We start from the raw sequence: 21,059 nt of genomic DNA, 5'->3' as shown, positions 1-21,059 counted from the left end.
TATGTTAACTTAAAAGATAAAAAAAGATTAATTTGCTCAAATAGTATAAATTTTTATTGTACATTTTTTAAGTAAGATCTTCCTTTTTGGGAAAAATATCTGGGAATTGTGAAAAAAATATCTGGAAATTGAGAAAATATGCCATTTTTTTCCAATTGTGAAGTAACCTTATTTCGGCCATTAACAAAGAAGGTGCAAAAGCCCAGGGATATTTGTAACAAAATGTATAGTTTAGAATTCACAAAGAAACACAATAAAACTTTCTTAACGATTTGGCACTGTCAGATAATAAATCACTAGAAACAAAATGTAAACTGTACATTTATGCAAGTGTTACGTCATGGCAAGTATACATGCCCATTTGTGTTTCTGAGTTGAATACAGTTTACGAAGGAAGAATAAAAAAACAAAAACAATTTATACCAAAACGCAGCGGTGTTGCAAGAACATGAAATATAAGTGTAAGTCAAAGCTTGAAATTGCACTCACGGTAGTATCTTATTACTCTGCGCTTAAAACGCAAATTTCAAGGAAGATATTTGCGATTTGTTAATTGTATATACTTCATTGATAAAATTCGTTTTGCAGATGGTTTGATGTAACATTTCCTCGTAGAATAAGCTCATATATAAAGAAGATCGAAACATATTAAAGTTTGTATATGACTGTGTTCCAATCAACTTAAAGAGTTGAAAGGTTTATGACACTTCGAAATTCTAGAGATAAAACTGATGGAACTCATCATCCAATATTTAGGAAGTTGATTAATTATATGATATTACATTTTATAAAAAGCTTCGGTTAAAACACATACCAATCAATACAGTCACCAAGACTGATGCCAATACTATGAAGCTCAATGCTACCCAAGATATTGATGTCTTTGGACTGCTATCTGAAAAAATAGTGATCATTTGTGTATAAATTCATCAGATAACTTACATTTAGTTGGGAAATTACATCTTAAACGTGTTTAAATGCAAAATGAAAAAAGTAAAAAAAACAAAACGGATATACTGTATTCGTACTTTCTATTACGGTTAAACTTATTTGTCCTCAGGCTTAAATATGTAAATAGGCAAACCGTTTTGCATAAGCATATCAACTAACGACATAGTTGAAAAAACCCGGTCACAATTTAGATAAGATATGTTAAATTTTAGTTTTATTTACCCTTATCCACGTGCCGACAGTACATAAGTGCATTTTTTTTGTGTTCTTGCCATTTAAAGGGACTGTACACCAGATTGGCACCAACAAAAGTTTTTTTCTATAACGAATCTCATGATAATTATTTAATAAAATGTTTTTTCTCTTTGATATCATAATTGTTAAAAAAAATCCCAAAATGTAAAGAAAATATCGAGACGGAGACCGGGTTCGAACCGGTGTCATCAAAATTGCAGACCAGTGTTGAATCCACTGTGCTACAAATGCTTACCCTAAACGGTTGGAATATTTAAGCTATATACCTAACTTGGTAATATCACGTGATAACATCGACTATCCAATCACGCACAAGGAATGCATTATACCAGGTAGACATACCTAGAAATCTTTTAATGATGGAAAAATACGAAAAAAGCGAAAAATAAATTAATTGTAAACTATGATGTACTTCAGTTAGTAAGTTTAAATGCATTGTACACATCGACACCAATTTTATGTCAGTTTTCGACAATATTTTATTTTGCTTTTTCATCATACGGAGTAACAGCCCCTTTGATAACAACATTTTTTTTTAATTTTAACATCATCACACAGTCGCACTTTGCCTGTGTCTTAAAATGGCCGCTTTCAAATTAAATACAGGTAGCCTTATCATTTTTAAGGCTATTGAATATATCGACACTCGGCATGAAATTAACAATTTAACCATGCTTCATGTATAAAAGCGGACAACAACAACAACTACTACTACTACTACCACTACCACTACCACCACCACTACTACTACAACTACAACTAAAGAAACACACAAAACCGACATGATATCTTTGGACATATATAGCAATGTCTGGAAGCCGAATAGTCTCATGTATAATATACGACCATCATTTGAAATATATAAGGGTTGGATTTGCAAAAGCATTACCTTTAACACGAAATGTGTTTGAAGACCGCCATGTTAGAGGTTTGTTCTTATAATCTGGATGGAATATTTCGGTCTCTATGAATACATCAGTGTAGCCCTGCTCTTGGTCAGTGATATTCAGTCCAAAAGTAAATCTATACGCAGATATTGTATCACATTCATCGGAACAAACTGATGCGCTGTTGAAAGGTGTCATTGAATGTCCCATTCTGGTCTCATCGAGGAGCCTTAAAATTGTATTCTGAAACAAATAAATGTTAATTTAATCTTCTTCTTTTTCAACGGTTCAAGTCGTAAGGTCATTAAAATACATTTTAAGTATTTAAGAGTAAAACACACACAATAATATGATGAAGCTCATTTTTTGTTGATATGATATACTGTTACAAAATAGTGATTCAATTTAAAAACTTATTTTTCTTGAACTTATACATTTCTTAACCGTTATGTCAACACTTAAATATAATTGCCTTAAAAACGACAAAAGTCTTCTCATGCCTCAAGAAAATAAAATAATTTTAGCCGATGCTTGGGACAGCACATGCACTCCCATGCTGGAATGACTTTCCCTTCAAAAGACGTGAACATTGCATTTCAACATATTGCTACATTAATGCTTATGGTTGTTTCATTATTTTATTTTGGCGTTGATTCCTCGTTGGATTTTTGTCGAGCCCGTTTGTAATGAGTTGGATATACAGAAATTATTTGAAAGTCGGTTTAACTTATTTGCTTTTGTCCGTTAGTCCATGTTGTTTGGAATGCAAAATGTTTCAAAATGTTTTGCATTCGTTGTCACTTTGAGTCGATTGTAGAAAGTAGGTTTGTAAACGTCAAGATCAAAGTTAAAATATGGGCCAATAGTACAATTGTCTTACATCTTAACTTGTACAGACTTCCTGAATACATTCACGGATTTTACGTTTACTTGTATAACATATATGGTGATTTGTTTACCAAAGACAACGACTCCAATGTCAAGATTACCTTGGCTGGCCGCGTACCAGCGGACCGTACCCTTGTTCAAATGATCTTTTAAAACTGGTTAAAAAACGTTTTTAATGTTAAAAGTTTTTTGTATTCAAATTTGGTAAAATGGATTAAATTTAAACCAATAACATACATATTATTGCATGGCAATACTATATAAATGCGAAAAGTAAACATTACGGTGGTACGGCGGACCGGGTTGTAGTGATAACCGATTATCATTTAATACATTTTAAGTGTTCAAAATCTACCTTAGCAAGATTTTCTGTCTTTCTTACTGTGCGATTAGCATATCTTCGAAACAAATATCAAACCATTATCAAATCAGTTTTTATAAATCAAACCGTCTGTCGTCAATCCTAACATTCACCGTTTGCTCTCATTCTTTATTATTTAGACGCTTCCTAACGCGCCAAGGTAAGTTTTATAAAAAAAGGCAAAATGTGATAAGTTCCACCCAAAGCCAAAGTTTCGAGGTATTATATCGAACTTGTTGAATATTTTTACCCTGAGATTTACCGGCATAGGAGGCCCGTTAAATTACAGTTCAAAACGAAAAGGAACCTAAGATACGACTATTTTTTTTATTATGCTTGGGTAATTTTTGGGCTCAATGTGGATTAAATACGCGAATACGCATACACAAATTTACAGAATTACTTGAGGCAGTACATCAACTAGAAAAAAACGCTGCAGTCTATTGCATTTTTTCTGTACCATTTTTGTTAAGGTTAGTTATATAACACAGCAAATTGTATCAAAGTCAGTGTAAATGATATATTCTTGACACACATGAGTGCAAAGAAATCAATGAGGTGTTTTGGTTCTGTCTTGAAAAAATAAAAGAACTTCAAATGATAAACAGAGAATCACAAACATAAACAAAATGGTTTTTGAATGAGATAAAAACCGGTGCAACAGTTGTTATTGTTGCTGATGACATAAATGATATACTTACATCGTAAGTGTACCATACTATCTGCATGTCTGATAGAGAGACATGAAAGGTACACGCTGTTGTAAGATAAATTGTATCTTTTTCCTCGGTAGCATTATATTTTTCAGTGTCAAAGCCTGTAAAAGAAGTTAAGAATACATTGAAACATATATAATTGCATATAATCAACATTATTGCAAGGAGGAATATACAGGTATACAGTCATATTCTTATTTTCAACAAATATAATCGGAAGCTGGTCAAATAATGAAAGAGTTAGTTAAGAATTTAATTTAATAGGATGAAAGTACTGACTATGAACAAAATTGAGACTTTCCTCTTTTTAGAAAAAAACACCAGTTCTTACGATTTGAAAATCTAAATTAATGACAAAGTTGCTTAATCCTACAAATGCAAGAGTGATTACGAAATTGTCAAGAAATTTGGTATTTATTCCTTATCTATTACGAGTTTTATAGGTATTTGCGAAGGACGTTGAATTCAGACATTTAAGTAGCTTGTGTTATTCAACATAAGCCTCAAATGATTTACAAAGTGATTTCTTTGACCGTTTCAAGGCGATATCCCAACATTGATCAATATACATGTTTTCCATTAATATTTCGTTGTTTTGTGTTATATTTTGCAGTTCTTGTTTTTGACGTCTAGTTTTGTTTATATAATGAAGCATGACCTTGACAATTTATTCATACATGTTGAGACAAGTATGGGGTAACGTATTTCTTAAAAACACCAGTGGGTTCTTTATTTGATTCCAATAACAAAGCTAGGGCGGTTACCCAGACATTTACAAATTGATATTTTTGTTTTTAGGTTGTGTTTTTATATTAAAACATCAAGAAAACTGATGGGCAAGCGTTTTTTCCATTACGATGATCCTGTTTAAAGGCACACGATCAAAGCCCAACACACACTAAAGGAGAGACACTTACATATTTAACTAAATATAGTAACACATTTGTGCAGGGCTTCCGCAATTATTTGCTTGACTCGGCGATTATCCGTGTTGCGGCCCAGGCCGATTATCGATTATCATTTTGTAGTCCGTAGAACGTTCGTACGCAAATTCAATTCTCGTCTTAAATTTCAAATTTGGCGACTGTAAAATAATGCCTTAACGAATTAATCATAGTTTATCGATCTGCTTGAACACATTGATGATGAAAATCGTAAAGGCAGGCAAACGCGAACACTGTTCAGGAAAATATTCTAGAGTTCGATAATCAGTAAAAGCTATTTTGGCGGCATTGTTTTATTCAGTTATGACATTAAAAGAAAAACGAAGTGGCAAAACGGTTTTTACTTGAAAAACAACTTTGAACAACACTGTAGATTCATGTCGAACTCAATAATACGAGGTATTTGTTTACTTGAGTACAGAAAATTGTTATACTACGAGTAAAATTTTATAAAACTGAATTGTGAAATTCAAAGCATAAATAGGAAAAAATCAATGATTCGTTTACAACAAATTCGGATAAACGTGTTCCTGAATAATTGGAATTGATGAGGAAAAATTGGCGACAAAATGTGTTTTCTTTTTTTACAAAACTTGTCTTACTCTTAAAAACTTAATTAGATTTGAGAGTAAGTTAATTGATCGTCCTCAAGCATAATGAAGATAAAAATGTACAACTGGATTGCAAGTTAACTTTAAGAAGAATATAGTTAATTTACAAAAGAAGAAAAAACGTATGTCTTAAAGATGCATGGCGGAGCCGGGCCTTTGCGTAAAAATTGGCCCTCGTGCTCATGACTTTTGCTCGACTACGTCTCGGGCCGTTATGAGACCCTCGGGCCAATAATGACGCAATGCCACGTCTCCGCCATATATCAACCTCCTAATAACGTACAACACAACATATTCATATCAATTGGATACATCACAGACATACCACATATGCATCAAAACATATTGTTAAATTACCACTTTGGAACGGTCAAAAACACCAGTTTACTAAGGGTTTAACTGATTTATGAGTACTCAACCTCAAACTTGCCGAAATAATTATAAACCTAAAAATGCTCGTATACGCTCGTATACGCCTAATCAAGTTTACATCAGCTTTAAGAAATAAAGTATGAAGTAAAACTTAACACATTTATACGAACAAAGTAACTTCAAGTACTCAACGATCAGATACAGACATCATCTGCAGACAAATAAGTTTGGCCGGAGCAGTAGTGCCTATTCACCAAACGTACGATATAATCATTTTAAAGCTTCACTCTCACAGATTGAACGTTTGGCAACTTTTTTTATTTTTTGTCTTGGAACGAGCCAATTTTTGCGAAAATCCATGAAAACCAGTTATAAAAGACTGCTGACGAAACATTAGATCGGAGAATTTCATATTTAAGTAAACAAATTGATGTTTTATGCATTATTCTTAAACCGTTAGTAACGGTTTAAGCAATAAAACATTAATTTTCGAAAAAAAAAATATGAAAATCTGCGATCTGTTTTTTTTTTGGTCAGCAATCGTATATCATTGGTTTGCGATATTTAAGCAAAAAATTGCTCTTTCAAAGATAAAAAATAAAAAGTTGAAAAAATGGTAAGTCTGTGAGGGTCCAGCTTTAAGACGGGCAATCCAACATCGCCTTTGTCAAAGTGGTTTACAAGTCATCACTTACCTATTATCGAAACTTGAGCTGAATCCTTTTCTGGGAAAAGCAGGTCTTTACACTCATATACGCCACAAAGATCAGGTTGAATAGTATCTTTAGATGTCAAAATATATTCGTTCCTTCCCGCAGATGTGTTTTGCGTTATGTTAAACCTTCCGTCATCAATATTGCAGCCATGTTTTCCCAAACAATATGCAACTACAAGTTGTTCATGTCGAAACTCAACATCAGATGTCCTGTCATTTGTACACCTAATCGTGAGTGGTTTGTCGAACTCGATCGAAATACCGTTGTCTTGAATTATTTCAATCTTTGCACGACACGTCAATACTGAAAGTAATCAAAGCGCTGAAAGCGCTGAGGAACGGTGGCCCCGAGAGTAAACAATTTATTTCAATGATGACAGGAATTTCAGAAAGAAATTGATAGGAACACACAGGGAAGTTGAAAGGTGGGGTTCATATGTTTTACAACAACGTACGAGTTGACAGGCTTCAATTTTATTAGGTGTGGTATATACATATAGAACTTACATACAGTGTAAGATAAAAGTAATGTATGTAGAATATTTTTTAACATTTTAGGGTTGGAACGTTTGTTATTAAGAAGTAGTTGAAAGGGAATTACAGATACACGAGTTGATATGAAATGGATGTCATTGCATATTTTCATGCAGTAATATGGTCATTTTTTAAACTAATCCAGGCATGTATGCTTAAAGATGTTAATATTGTTCCCAAGGGACAAGTTTCACAATGGAAATGAACATCATGTAAATGTTGAACAAGAACTGTCACAGAGACAGCGGGCTCGACTATACTGCCGCTTTTCAGTGTAAGGATTGAAAAGTTTTGGCGAAACATGCATGGATCACTGTTAGATAAGATTTTAATGCAATTCATGTGGTGAGATATTAACATAACTGTGGTTACATGGAAAATTTCAACCAGAATGTTTTAGTCTAATAATAAAGGGCAATTATTTGCAAAATGCAGTTATATGCAGTTATATATCTTGGTTATTCAATAACACTGAGTGGTTGAACACCATTCTATAAAGTCTCAATACAATACATCGAGTAGTTGCTAAGAAATTTACCTATGTGTGCTACACGCAAAACCTTAACCAGAATTTCTATGTCAAATAATAAAGGGCAATTATTTGCATTAAATGAAACTAGAGTTATCTTACATGAGTGGGTTTGATTGTATGAGTCTGATTGCAATACATCAAGTAGTTGCTTTGTTATTTATATAATATGTGGTTGCACACAAAACCTTAACCAGAATATCTAAGTCGAATGATAAAGGCCTATTATTTGCACTAAATACAAAGTAGAGTTATCTAACTTGGTTAATTAAGTATGTTGGATGGTTGAGTACCATTGTATCAAGTCTCAATGCAATACCTCAAGTAGTAAAACAGATATTCACCTATGTGTGGTTGCACGCAAAACATTAACCAAAATTTCTAAGTTGAATAATAAAGGCCTATTATTTGCATTAAATGCAAAGTAGAGTTATCATACCTGGTTAATGAAGTAGGTTGGATGGTTCAGTACCATTGTATCAAGTCTCAATGCAATACCTCGAGTAGTAACTGAGATATTAACCTATGAGTGCTTGCACGCAAAACCTTAACCAAGGTGTGACGCCGATGCCAACGCTTGGGTGAGTAGTATAGCTCTCGATATTCTTCGAATAGTCATACTAAAAATTGATATGAAAATACCATCTGTATGCAGACAGAACATGGAAACAAACAACATAGCAAATGAAAAGTGTTTTGTACAAACAAGTAGTACAATGTTTTATTTACATATCAAAATCAACCTAAAGCAGTAATACATTTAGTAAATGTCGTGTTGGAAATATGTATGTGAGCAAACTATGCATGTTGTGATGAGGTTGGCAATAAATACATGTGTAACTGCACATCAAATATGTATTAACATTATCAACATATACACTGAAAAAATATGTACAAATGTATGAATGAAACATTTATGTGTTATCAGTGTTTATGCACCATTTTCAATAAAAGTTTCAGTATAAAGCAACAACTGGTACAAAAAATATGGTCATTGCAGCATTGCTATATTATGAAAGCTGACACAGTGTAATTGCAAGCATGTTAAGTTGTGGAATACAAATGAGTAAGAGATGCTTATGAGTAAGACTGTTTGTCGTTATTCAGTAAAATATACATCGAAATTGGCAGATGAAATAAACAGAGCATCCGAAAAGTTTATGGTCAGTTTGTGGTACATCTCAAATTCAAAACAAGTGACAGTTTGTGTGCTCCTCCTCATAATGATTTCCAAGGCAACAGGGCAATGGTCCATTTAGAACTTCTGAATGTTCTTAAGGATAGTGGCTTGAAGGCATGTTACATCACAGCTGAGTACATCAAAGCTGAGTAAATCAATACCATGGTGGTGTTGACCTTGTGAAGGCTTCAGTTTTCTGAAAGTACATATACCACATACATAGTCATTAATATTCATTGCATGATAGAATAAGGAAGTGACTACAACACAATTTTTTGGAACTTTATAGAAACTTCTATTTTTTTATGTGTGCTTAAACTTCTGAGTAGTTGTTCATTTTATATGAACACACAAACAGGTCTAGATGAACAAGAGATGTCATTTGAAGGTGAAATGGTGGGAACTGATTCACTTCTGAAAAAGGCATGCATTTAAAGAAATTTCGGTAAGATGGAAAAAGAAATTGATTATGAACACACAAACAGGTCTAGATGAACAAGAGATGTCATTTGAAGGTGAAATGGTGGGAACTGATTCACTTCTGAAAAAGGCATGCATTTAAAGAAATTTCGGTAAGATGGAAAAAGAAATTGATTAAAAGAAAGAACAGATTTGCGGAATTGAGTCCGTTGTGATGACAATGTGAGATGTACCTTGACCTTTGGGAAGGGATGTTGGCATTGCTATGCTAAGTAGCCATTATTGGTCGAATGAAATTTGGATTTTTTAAAGACCCCTTGATTCCTGTACTTGACACATTCAGAGACAGGACATGAATTCATTGAATTTGCCTGTATATATATATATTATATGCAATGCAATGTAAAGCATTGTATGAAAATAAATAGTAAATAAAACCTGACCTGTGGGTATCTAAATTACATGCAACATGTCAACTTTTAATGTTGATAAAAATATACCAAACCCTAACAATACATATATGACAAAGTTAAAGAGCGGACACAGCCACCTTGACTAAATGCATAGGACACAAAGACAATGATAGCCACTACATGCTCAATGACTGTTAATACATAAGATTTGCATAGGAGCTAACATAATTGCTTAGGACACATAGGAAATGAAAGCCAATACTTTCTCAATGAGCGTTATGGTGACGGAACTGCATAGGAGGTAACAGAATTGCACCGGACACATAGGCAATGATAGCCACTTTTCTGATAGGGCGTTAATATGCATAGTAGTTAACGGAATTGCGTATGAAACATAGGCAAGATAGCAACTACACGTTTAATGAGCATTAAGGTGACGGAATTGCATAGGTGGCAATAGAATTGCATACGACACAGTGTGAGACCACAGTTATTTTTACTTTATGTTTCATATAGACACTAACCTGGCTTTTCACTTCAAAACAGACCCAATTGAAAAACAAGTAACTGGCTGCTGTTAAACAATCCAAGACACAAAATTTAATCACAAGGAAACATAGGGTTGATCAATGCGTTGTCTCACAAAATTGAGTAGTAATACATGACCCTGAGGTCAGGACAGAATAAGGCTACAAACAACCAGTTTACATAGTTCCACAGGCAATGATTTTTCCATTTTTTACACTGAAAACTATCAGTTTTTGCAATACAGTGTCCAGTTATGTAAAGCTCTATGCAAAATGGCCATCTGTTTATTCTCTTTCATTCAACTTTAATGAAATATTGATACTTGAACACAAGCACTTTTTTTCTGTTTTCACATCCAGATCTTGGACAACGGGGTGCAGATAACTGTGGTCTTGAGCCTATTTAAGCAACTCCTATATTCATATTCAGGCTATATGCAATTCATACTAAAAGTTTGGAAAAGATATATTAAACAATAAATGAATGAGACAAGTATTAGCACCTGTGGTATTTTCATAAAAAGCGGAAACATCCAGTTCCCTCAAATGGTATAAAGCTGGAAACCTTTGAAGAGCCATTATTTCCTTATGCATTGGAATAATTTGACCAAGTAAAGTTTTCCTTGTAGCTTTCAATAGTGTTTATAGAACAGCACCACAAATGGCCTGCCTACTCTTTTAAGATTTTTTTCTAAGCAAAATAAGGTTTTTGCACTTTTTTTGCACTTAGCCTTTTATATAAAAAATGACATAGAGCCAAACTGAAATGCTTCAACTTGTCAAAATGTTTCTTATCCACTTATATACAAAGGCAACAGAACTGTTTAGTTTAACAAAATAAATTTAGTGATTATGTGTTTATAGACAGTCTAAACACCAATATATGCCAAATTGTTTGCTTCCGGGACAAATGGTGCAACAACAGAAATAGCCAAACAGCACCAAAACTGAAATTTTTAAGACAACTTCTAGTGTTTTCATGTATGAGGTGGCTACATGATGTAGAAAATGCAGAGATAGCATTAATATGCCCATTTTATAAAAGAAAATACTTAAAGAATCTGTTTTGAAGGCTATATTTGGCATTGAATTCAGAGTACAGCACTTCACCATTGTCTAGAAGTTGCTTATTTACACCTGATTTGCTATAAATCTCACTCTTTTGATCATTTACACACAAACAAGTACTACAGAGTTGACTCACATCTTCATTCTTCTGAAATATTGGATTCAGCGCTGCATCTCCTGGATTCAGATTGCAGGACTACCGCTGGGAGGAAAAAGGCGCAGCTAGCTGGAGCTTATTGGCACATCATGATCTGCAAGCAAGACACAAAAGCAATATTTTACACTTATAAAACAATCTGCCACTACTGTTAAAGTTTGAAAAAGGCCTGTAAACACTCATTTAAGGCATACACAACCTTATATGTAGTCATAAATGTGATAAATATGCAGAAAAGCTCATGAATTGAAAGATTTTCAGGACAAATTTTATGATATATGTAGTCTTTTGGACATTTTGCTATCAGTTTTTAACAATTCAAAGGTTAATCTCATCTTATTGAGTACCCAGATGCATTTTGAAAGCATTTAAACCAGACATGTTAGAATTTCTTCTTACTTGGAGACGATAATCCTTTCTCGGAGATCCTTGCTGAGAGCCGGTATGGAAAACCACACAAACCACATTTTTACCAGCACTGGTTCTTGTCCTTGAAAATTCCCCTGTGGCTACAGCAACCAGGCTGGTTATTGAAATAAACAATACATTAGGGTTTTAAGACATTTATAATATATTAAGGTTGTTTTTTTAATGCATAAAGGGAAAAGGCTCTAATCTTTATGAAAGCGGCTCACTTTTTATTTCTTTTGCCTTGAGAAATGTCAAGTTTTTCACTGTATAAACTGATTGAATATATATTATTATATATATGAATGATTGATAGAATGAATTAATGAATTAATAAAAGGTGGCATTATTTCTTTAAAATAGGGATCTCATTGTGCTGCTGTGATTGTTGAAGTAGATGTTTTCTTGTCCATAAGCTGAAAATCATATGCACACTAAATAAAACATCAGTCTGCATCAAATGTTAATCAAGTTTTGTTTAATTGCTTATAGAATTTTAAATTAATGTAATGTTAGCTTAAAAGAGCAAACAAAATGTTCGAATAGATGCACAATACAGACCAAAGACTAATACAAGTCAGCAGTTTCATTAGAAAATAATATTATTATCAAAGCCGCACCAGAAATGATTGACAAACAACATGAAAGAAATTCATTTAAGAATGGAACAAACAGTACCCAAACTTACTCACTTTATACTTCAGTTTGGATACAATTTTCCATTCTATGATCTTGAAGTACTAACAAATTACAGCTTGTTGGCATACACAAAGTACATCTCGGCGGACGGGCTGTCTGGCTGGTTCTCTACAGTTCCTCCCGGGTCTGTTTAAAATAATAAGAAAGGAAAATAAATAAATCAACAACACCTTATCAAACATACAATCATTGACGCCCTTATAGCCTATACAACATACTCAATTAACACATCTCTGGCATACCAGTTTAAATTGTTGGGTCCAACTTTTAAGTGTACCACCACGACCAAAAGCTGGCAGGTGCGATGAAGCCAACACTTGAAGATGAACCTAATATCACGTTTCAGTTAGAAAACTACTGCTGTAACCTAAATCTGGCATTTTTCTCGGGCTTTATTTTATATAAACACGTCTTTTTTACAAACTGTAAACATATTTGAGAACAAAACGGTACGATACAGCTGGGGACGAACACAAACTTTGTGAAAACATGTTTTTTTTAAAAAAAATATTTAAAGAGTAGACATAAAATGTATTCATTCTTAATGTTTACACCTATTTACACAAGCTTTACATGCAGTTTGAAGCTGTCAGCAACTGTTTCATGCATTAATCATCAAACATCTGACTAAGTGAAAACTGTGGTTTCACCGTCACTTCGAGGCAGCCATTTTGGATTTTTGTTTACATTTTGGCAAAGTCTATAAATGGTCTAAGAACGTTCATAGTCCAGTTGTTATCGTATCAAAAGTGATAAAAACTATGAGACCTCTCCAATGCTTAAAAACAAACCAAATAATCCTTTGTACTTGCCTTAAAACATGAAAAAACGTTTAATCAAACTTTCACTTTCGTTTTTCTTTTAGAAAAACCACGATTTCAGTGAACTCTGACTGGTTCCCAGAATATTTCATCATCTAATTAACTATAAATAGCCACATGGTTCTCCGCAAATGTTGATATATGTGGTTTAAAGGGTGTAGAAAACCAGAACCAGCATTGGGTTTCAGTGAAAAAATAATATTCATGAGATTCATAAGGGGAGATAACTACAATCGACTTGACATCACTACATCAACTACGTAGTAGGTCACCTAAGGTCAAGAAACTGTGTGACCCACAAACGGCACGAATGCATATATGAACAAAAGCATAATATACGTCATCAAAATTATCTAGATGAAATACACAAATTCACATCGTAATCTTAACAAATTAAATAGTAGAATAAACACGCAGGTTCATGATTGAGGCCACTCAATTAATGTACAGTAGGTCACGCACATATAAAACAACGTACACATATATTTGCACAAAGAACAATATACAGTGTAAATAATGAAGCAATTTCAATAACTGTCATGCCAAGCACACGTAAAGCCGTTTGTGTGTAACAATTATAAAATACTTACAATACACATTTAATCCAGCTGATGTCAATAAGACACTCTTAGACAGGGCGCTTACAAAATGGCGACGATCAAAAGTTGAAATGACCATGCTAAATATAGGCGTAGTAATCTGTATAATATACTTTTTCGATATACGGTTTCCAAAAAGCATTCACTTCGTTCATTTGTTTATTGATCAGTGAAATAGTGTTTACATATATTTTCATTTTAAAGGAAATTTTAGAATTGTTTGGAATCGATTAATCAATTATGGTAACTACTTCTTATAACCGACTCACACCTGTAACAATACACTTAGCTTTTCGCCGTTTTCGAGCGGTTGCGTATAAATATGTTGTATTCATTTTGTAATTTTTTCAGCTGCATTTTCAGGGATATGCAAAATGTACGAGTTCAAGTGTACATTACTATACAAATTAATTCAGATTTGTTTAAAGTTTTGTTTAAAAATGTCATGTGTATTCAATCATTCAATGAGCGCATTATTTCGACCGAATCACCGTGTAATCATTTGTAGTAATGATCTGATGTGCCTACTATGAACGTGGCCCTGAAGGGCCCCCGTTCAAAAACGAACAGTAAAAATGTACTGCAATGAAATATCTATATTCGTTGGAAACATTCCCAGTTCCATTCTATGCATGTTGTAATTTTAATATATTAAATACAAAAAAGTGTATTTGAATTATGTTTTAAAATATGGCGTGTCATCACAATTGATTCTTGATATAATTTGGAATGTAAGTATCGTATTGACATATCTTGCCATTATCTACTGGGATTGTTTTAACTGATTTTTTTACACATTTTCATTATCTTTTTAATGATAAGTATGCACTATTTGTGTATGTTTAATTGCATCAATTTTTTCAAAGTTCTTCTTTAATTTTAGTTGCTGAAAGCACATGTTCAATCACTTTGTTTTAGTAAATCAAACGTACATGTAGTTCGTTTCAATTGTCATTATTCTTTAACACGGCGATTCGAAACCATTTGTTGGCTAATAGTTGAAACTGAGAGAACACACTTCTTAACGGATTCGTTGTACCTATAGGTCATATACGTTATAGGTATAATGCTAACATCTGCTTTGACATATATTTAACATATATTGTTTATATAGGTAAAGATTCAATTTATTTATTGTTGTTCTTAAAACCAAAGTTTTGTGAGATAAGGTTTCCATATATATCTTATGAAACAGTGTTTACGCTTTACTTCTTTGGCCACACCTCCTTTTTCCTCGGATTTTTGCCAAAATAATTTGGAGCGAGCGAGCGAAAAACAAATTAGAATTTGTCAGTTTGTATAAACCTCAAGCGAGCGAACAGCGAAAAATATTTTTATTCCTTATTATCAATATCAAGAAGATTTTTCAATATTATTGCCCTTCAACCATTTTGAATACAATCTGAACTGAATCGCTACTGGACAATGGTAAAACAACATACTATTTCAGCATCCGTTATTTGGTAAGCCCAATATCTGTATTAATCAAATTTCTAAAATAATGTTAGCATATTTTAATTATTTTAAGTATAATGATTATTTATGATAAAAACGGCTTTAAGGAAAACGTCTAAAACAACTTATAAGGCCACACCAAATTAATGTTTCATTCCTTGGATTTTTGCTAAAAAAAAAGAATGAGCGAGCGAGCTAAAAAATAAAACACAACAATTTTGTCAGTGTTCATAAAACCCGAAGCAAGCGAAGAGTGAAATATATTTTTCTTATACTCAATATGAATAAGAAAGATTGTTTAATGAAGTTGCCCTTTAACCCATTTGTATGCAATCTTGAACTGAAACTCTTATTGACATTGCGAAAATGTCCGACTACATACTATTTAGTCATCCGTTTTTAGTACACACATAATATGAATAAACCAAATTTCTAATATAAAGTATATAATTAAAACTTATTTTAAGTAAGACAATCATTCATAATTAATAATAACTCTGCTTTTAGACAAAAGTTTGAAACGACTTATATAAATCTGCCTAAATCACTTTAACATCATTTGCAACTGTATTTAGACATTCATTCAGATTGATTTCGGATGTTTAAAAAATAACGTTTTACTCTGGCATCATCAAACATCAGACTCCATATAAATTAAAATTTCTTGACCTTATTCGTTTTGATTATCGCAGTAAATGCAATACCATGTGTTTATCAAAATGAAAAGTACAAGGGTATGTTCAGAGAACTTTTAAGGTCAGTGAGATGTTTTTAGAATCCTGGATTATGCTGTAAAAGAAAACAAAAAAGGTGATAAACTTAGGTTAGGCTTACCTATTTATGGTCTATCCGGACTAGCGTTTACATCGGTATTTGTGATTTTTTTCGAAACTGTTGTTTTGTCAGAATTTGGTAAAAACTGACTTTGATGCATCAATTTGGGACAAACTATGAAAACTTCTTCAGCATTGACGTCATATGATAAAATATTGGTCAATTGTATTATGACTTGAATCAAATTATTCTTAATTGAGTCATTGTTTATCATTTTGATTTCCATTCAAAAGTAATCACTAATAACGCAATATTATAGCTACTAGTATCAGATACACATGTTTAATTGCACAATTATTATTGATTCAATTAATGATGATTTAGTGCATGAGGAGGTAAAGAATGACTTCCAAAATGATTACAACACATTTATTGTAAAAAATAACATTACATTTCCAAAATTCTAACCAACGCGTTCTTATCGGAAGCCTCTGTTTTGATTGAATTTTATTGAAACTAATGCTAAACTGGTCGATATACAGTATACAACTCCAAGCATTGGTTACTTCCCATTAAAAACCCCACTACAACTGCATAGGAGAATTGAAACTGAGTTCGGTGTTGCCTTATTCATAACTATGATCATATTACAATGCCTTCTTCCACACGAATCTGCTTCATTTATACGTTTTATTCATTCTTTAAAAAAATGGCGGCTTCCGGTTAACATATGTTTCGTAATTTTCAAATTGAGATGAAATGTTGTTTTCTCACTGATTCAGAAATGAAAACTATCAATTGACCGTGAATTGTTTTTCATATTGATATAGACACCAAGTTGCCGCTTGTCCAAGCTTTTTAGTGTTTTAGAGCAGTTTTGCTGAAAAGGCTATTATCTGATTCAAGTCATGATACTAATGACTTTTTTTAAATGTCCAAAACCAATCATAAGTAATCTCTTACTACAGATGCGATGTAAAAGTGATTCCTGTAGGTAAGCTGATTCACACATTTTCTTAAAGCAATGATCATCATACATAAAATATTCATCTTAAAAATTTGGTTGATCCATTTCTATGCCTTATTATTTATTTAAAGTAAAAAGCTCATTTAGTGTACTGTCCAATAGAGATTAAATTCAATATTGTGTTAAAATTGGTTAAACGGCAATGATCTTATGTCAAAGAATCAATCGTCTTTCTGTTGATTTTATAAAAAAAAAACGGTTTTCAATTTTCGCTCAGTGCCGTTTGTTATGAACTATTAAAATAACAAAATTGTATATATTGTTTTCGCTCTCTCCAATAATTTTGGCAAATATCCGTTAAACGAAAATAATTCACAAGAGCTTGATACAATATCAATGTTGACTTAATTATGATAATAACTTAATAAAACTACACTATTTCCTGTAACCCGTTTGTTTGCAAATGGACATTTATCTGAGGCTTTATATTATGTGGGTCAGTTTGATAATGATACCATGAACATGAAAATATGTGGTAAAATACACAGTAATTGGTCAAAGTGTTAGGTTATACATGTATAGAGGAGTAATAAAAAAATAATACTGACCCGTTATTGCAATGAAGAGAATGCAAATCGTTGACTGCATTTTCTGAAAATGCATATGAAGCTTTTGAGTTTAAAGCTAACACCAGCCACCACAAAATACATGCTAACAGTAAATTGAGGACTTTAAGCTACTATTCTTGTTAATGCTACATTAGATACACGTTACATTTATAAAAATCTACTTTTGAGCTAGCTTGTTTCTAAGCACACTTTTGAAGTTTAATTACAACTGTTATCAGTATGAAATCATTTTTCTTATATAACTTAAATTTATCATTATACACTTCCTCATTAAAAATCCCTTGGAACTCGGCCTTATCTATATACCGGAGTTTCAACACTCAAACTTTAGGTCGGTTTCAGTTTAAGTGTAACGCATTGAATGAACATTATCATTTCAGTTGGAGCTTATTTAATAATCTCTTTCTTTTGTCTCATGTGTTATACATAAGCTATAACCTACACTTAAATTTCACTGCAGTGATTATTTCACTTATAATGACCTACTGACTACGGTAGTTTTGATTCTTGGACTAGTTTTTATGCACACTTGTATTGAAAAGTACTTACTTTTGATGATGAACAAATATATGAAGAAGTTTACTCAATTTAAGTATCATTGGTGTTGACGCGCTGAAATGATGTAAAATTGAAAGGCTTATGATGCGTCCTTAAGTTTGCATATCAATTAAAGGGACTAAACACCAGATGAAAACATTTTTTTGTCAAAACCCTACTTAAAATTAATATCGATGCGCACAACGCCTTGGTTCGTACATACTGATGATTTCCGACATATGCATCTTTCGTAGTTTCTGCGCATTTTCCAATTCAAAATGTACTGGGGTTGTAGACCTACCACCTGAAATCCAGTAACTTAAATAGCGTCGACTTATTTATCTGTACCCATTATGTGCCTTCCACATGCTTATTAAGCACACACGTGTTTAGAAAAAAACATTGGGCTCTTTTAAAACTGGGAAACCATTATGCGCTATGTTTAAACGGGGAAACTCAGCGGAAAAGCGACATGATTGTTGCGTAATTAATTCTTTTAAGGTAACACACCCCTAATGGGCACCATTTTATACTATGGTCAGCTTTATAATTTCTTAATGTGTATCATTTCCTGGATTAAAAAACAAAATTTAAATATTTACGGTCAAAAAATTATTTTATTCAAATTTGAATTACCCTACCCCATTTCAAACTTGTCGATAAAAACGACATCAACCGGGAGACAAGAAAAAACCTTTATTTCATTTTTCTTTTAACATTTTGGTAATAATTTGGTATCAGTAACACGAAATATATTTGCTTTCAGAAATAATACATTTTTGATCACATCACCAACATATATAATCATACTGTACAAAAATAGCCATATGGTAATTTAATTTTTTTAACATACTGTTTTGACCGCGTAAAAATGGAACATCGACATTTAAAAGCAAAAACAACACGTTCTAGAAGTACTCATGACCTATTTTATAAATAATTATCTTTAATATTTTGGGAACATTATGCCAAAAAATCAAAATGTGTTACCGTCTCATTTAAAAGATAATAAACTTTGTAATTCCCAACCACATATTTCAGCCGTGTCCGCACGTTATAAAATCTTCACAGAAGCTAATATGTATGTGTAGAAATGCATTAAATTCCTTTTTAATGAAAATACTATATAAACTTATGTAAAAAATGTTAGCTAATGAAAACAAAGAAGAAAAAAAATAAAATAAAAATATTTGTGCTTCTGGCTGGATTCGAACCACTACCTTGAAACCCTCAAAAGATTTGTAGTCCTGTGCATAACAAGATAGGCTAAAGCATTAAAATTGCAGAGTTTCAAGTGGAGGTTTTCATTAGGGGTGTACTACCGTAATTATGTAAAATGATGCAATATCGGCATGTATGCTTATCTGACAATAGTTTATAATAATACGATTGAAACTTCAGAGAAGAGCCAAGTAGTCAAACGATATTCATAAACGAGTGTTGTTCGGGGATTTAAACATAAAAAGATCACATTTTTATCAACATTTAAAACCAATCTGTACAGTATGAAAACGCTATAATTTGAAACAGGATAAGTTGGCGCTTAATTATGTTTCATAGGTGTCATGTCATTTTCTGAAAATGTAAGACGTTATCTATATTTTAAGCATTAACGTCTGTTTCCAATCATTGCTTTATGGTCGGCAACAGGCGTCATTGAATAGTGCAGTGTTGTAAAGTTTAGCGCGAATCTGAAAAAGCCTAAGCAATGACAATAAATAGTTCATTAGGGATTCAGGCACTAACTAAGTGTTGGAAGACGTTTGTCTGCAAGCGACATTACATGTATAGGAACGGCAGGCTATCAATTAAAGATGAAGAAAAAAGTGGTCGGCCATTCATCGTTGTGGCTAAAATCACAAATCCTAGCCATCCGAATATTTTCTTTCTAAAACAAGATCCTTATTTGTAATAGACGTAACACTTATTTATACATGTTAGCACGTATTCACATATAACCAAGTATGGTGATACTTTACTTTGTATAATTAATGCAACACTATTGAGAAAGTTTTGACCTGAGGCTAGTATACATTTTGTATAGAAATCTTGATATAACGTTTGATGAACTAAGCCAGTTTTCTCTCATTAATGTGACATTGTCAACAAAATTTGTTCTTTTCGCGAACAACCTTTGTATTAGTCCCATTATGATGGTCTGCTAACAATAAACTTTGACCTTGTTACCGTGAAACAAATAGGGTATTACTTCTGCGAACCAGTGCATTGCATGTGAAATGTTCGGTGAAGTTCCTACTATCATGATGTATCAGCGAACATAATAACCTACTACTAACCAATGCAACAGATGCATGGTCGACAGTTGTATAACCATATACCATGATGTTAAAATATTCAAAGTCATGAAACGAAGGTATTGTTAATGAAAATTTAACAATAAACATACAATGAGGAAAGACTAGCTACTGTTAAAAGTCATGACACTATTGTTATTCATTACATTTAACAAACAGTTAATTCGAAAGTTGTTAAGATAGTTTCACTTACTGTACACAATGATATTGCAGTACATTTAATATCCGTTTTCCATGTGAATTTGCAATTGTTAAACGAAAGACAGTCGAAAAGGAAGTAATATGCCTCAGTTCTATTCATGAAACAAATAAGATGACACACACATT

At 32.6% G+C, this 21,059-nt stretch overlaps 1 protein-coding gene across 3 annotated transcripts in view; it reads right to left on the bottom strand.

The window, feature by feature from the left end:
* LOC128234082 (uncharacterized) overlaps positions 1 to 21,059 on the bottom strand; it is a 41,237-nt gene extending 20,178 nt beyond the window's left edge. The window contains exons 1-7 of one of the 3 annotated variants that reach the window (XM_052948074.1): positions 20,926 to 20,999; positions 18,430 to 18,492; positions 17,860 to 17,902; positions 6,681 to 7,004; positions 4,044 to 4,159; positions 2,096 to 2,336; positions 815 to 895 (exon numbers count right to left, since the gene is read on the bottom strand). In XM_052948074.1, coding sequence (XP_052804034.1) covers positions 815 to 895; positions 2,096 to 2,336; positions 4,044 to 4,159; positions 6,681 to 7,004; positions 17,860 to 17,899 — 802 coding nt within the window. In that variant the 5' untranslated portion in view covers positions 17,900 to 17,902; positions 18,430 to 18,492; positions 20,926 to 20,999. Of the gene's footprint in view, positions 1 to 814; positions 896 to 2,095; positions 2,337 to 4,043; positions 4,160 to 6,680; positions 7,032 to 17,859; positions 17,903 to 18,429; positions 18,493 to 20,925 lie in introns of all 3 variants that reach the window. The other 2 variants (XR_008260867.1, XM_052948073.1) reach the window with 2 other exon arrangements.

The sequence above is a fragment of the Mya arenaria genome, chromosome 5 (genome assembly GCF_026914265.1).
Source record: "Mya arenaria isolate MELC-2E11 chromosome 5, ASM2691426v1".
NCBI classification, from domain to species: Eukaryota; Metazoa; Mollusca; class Bivalvia; order Myida; family Myidae; genus Mya; species Mya arenaria.
Note: the sequence above shows the minus strand (reverse complement) of the source record. Positions and strands in the feature narration are given on the sequence as shown.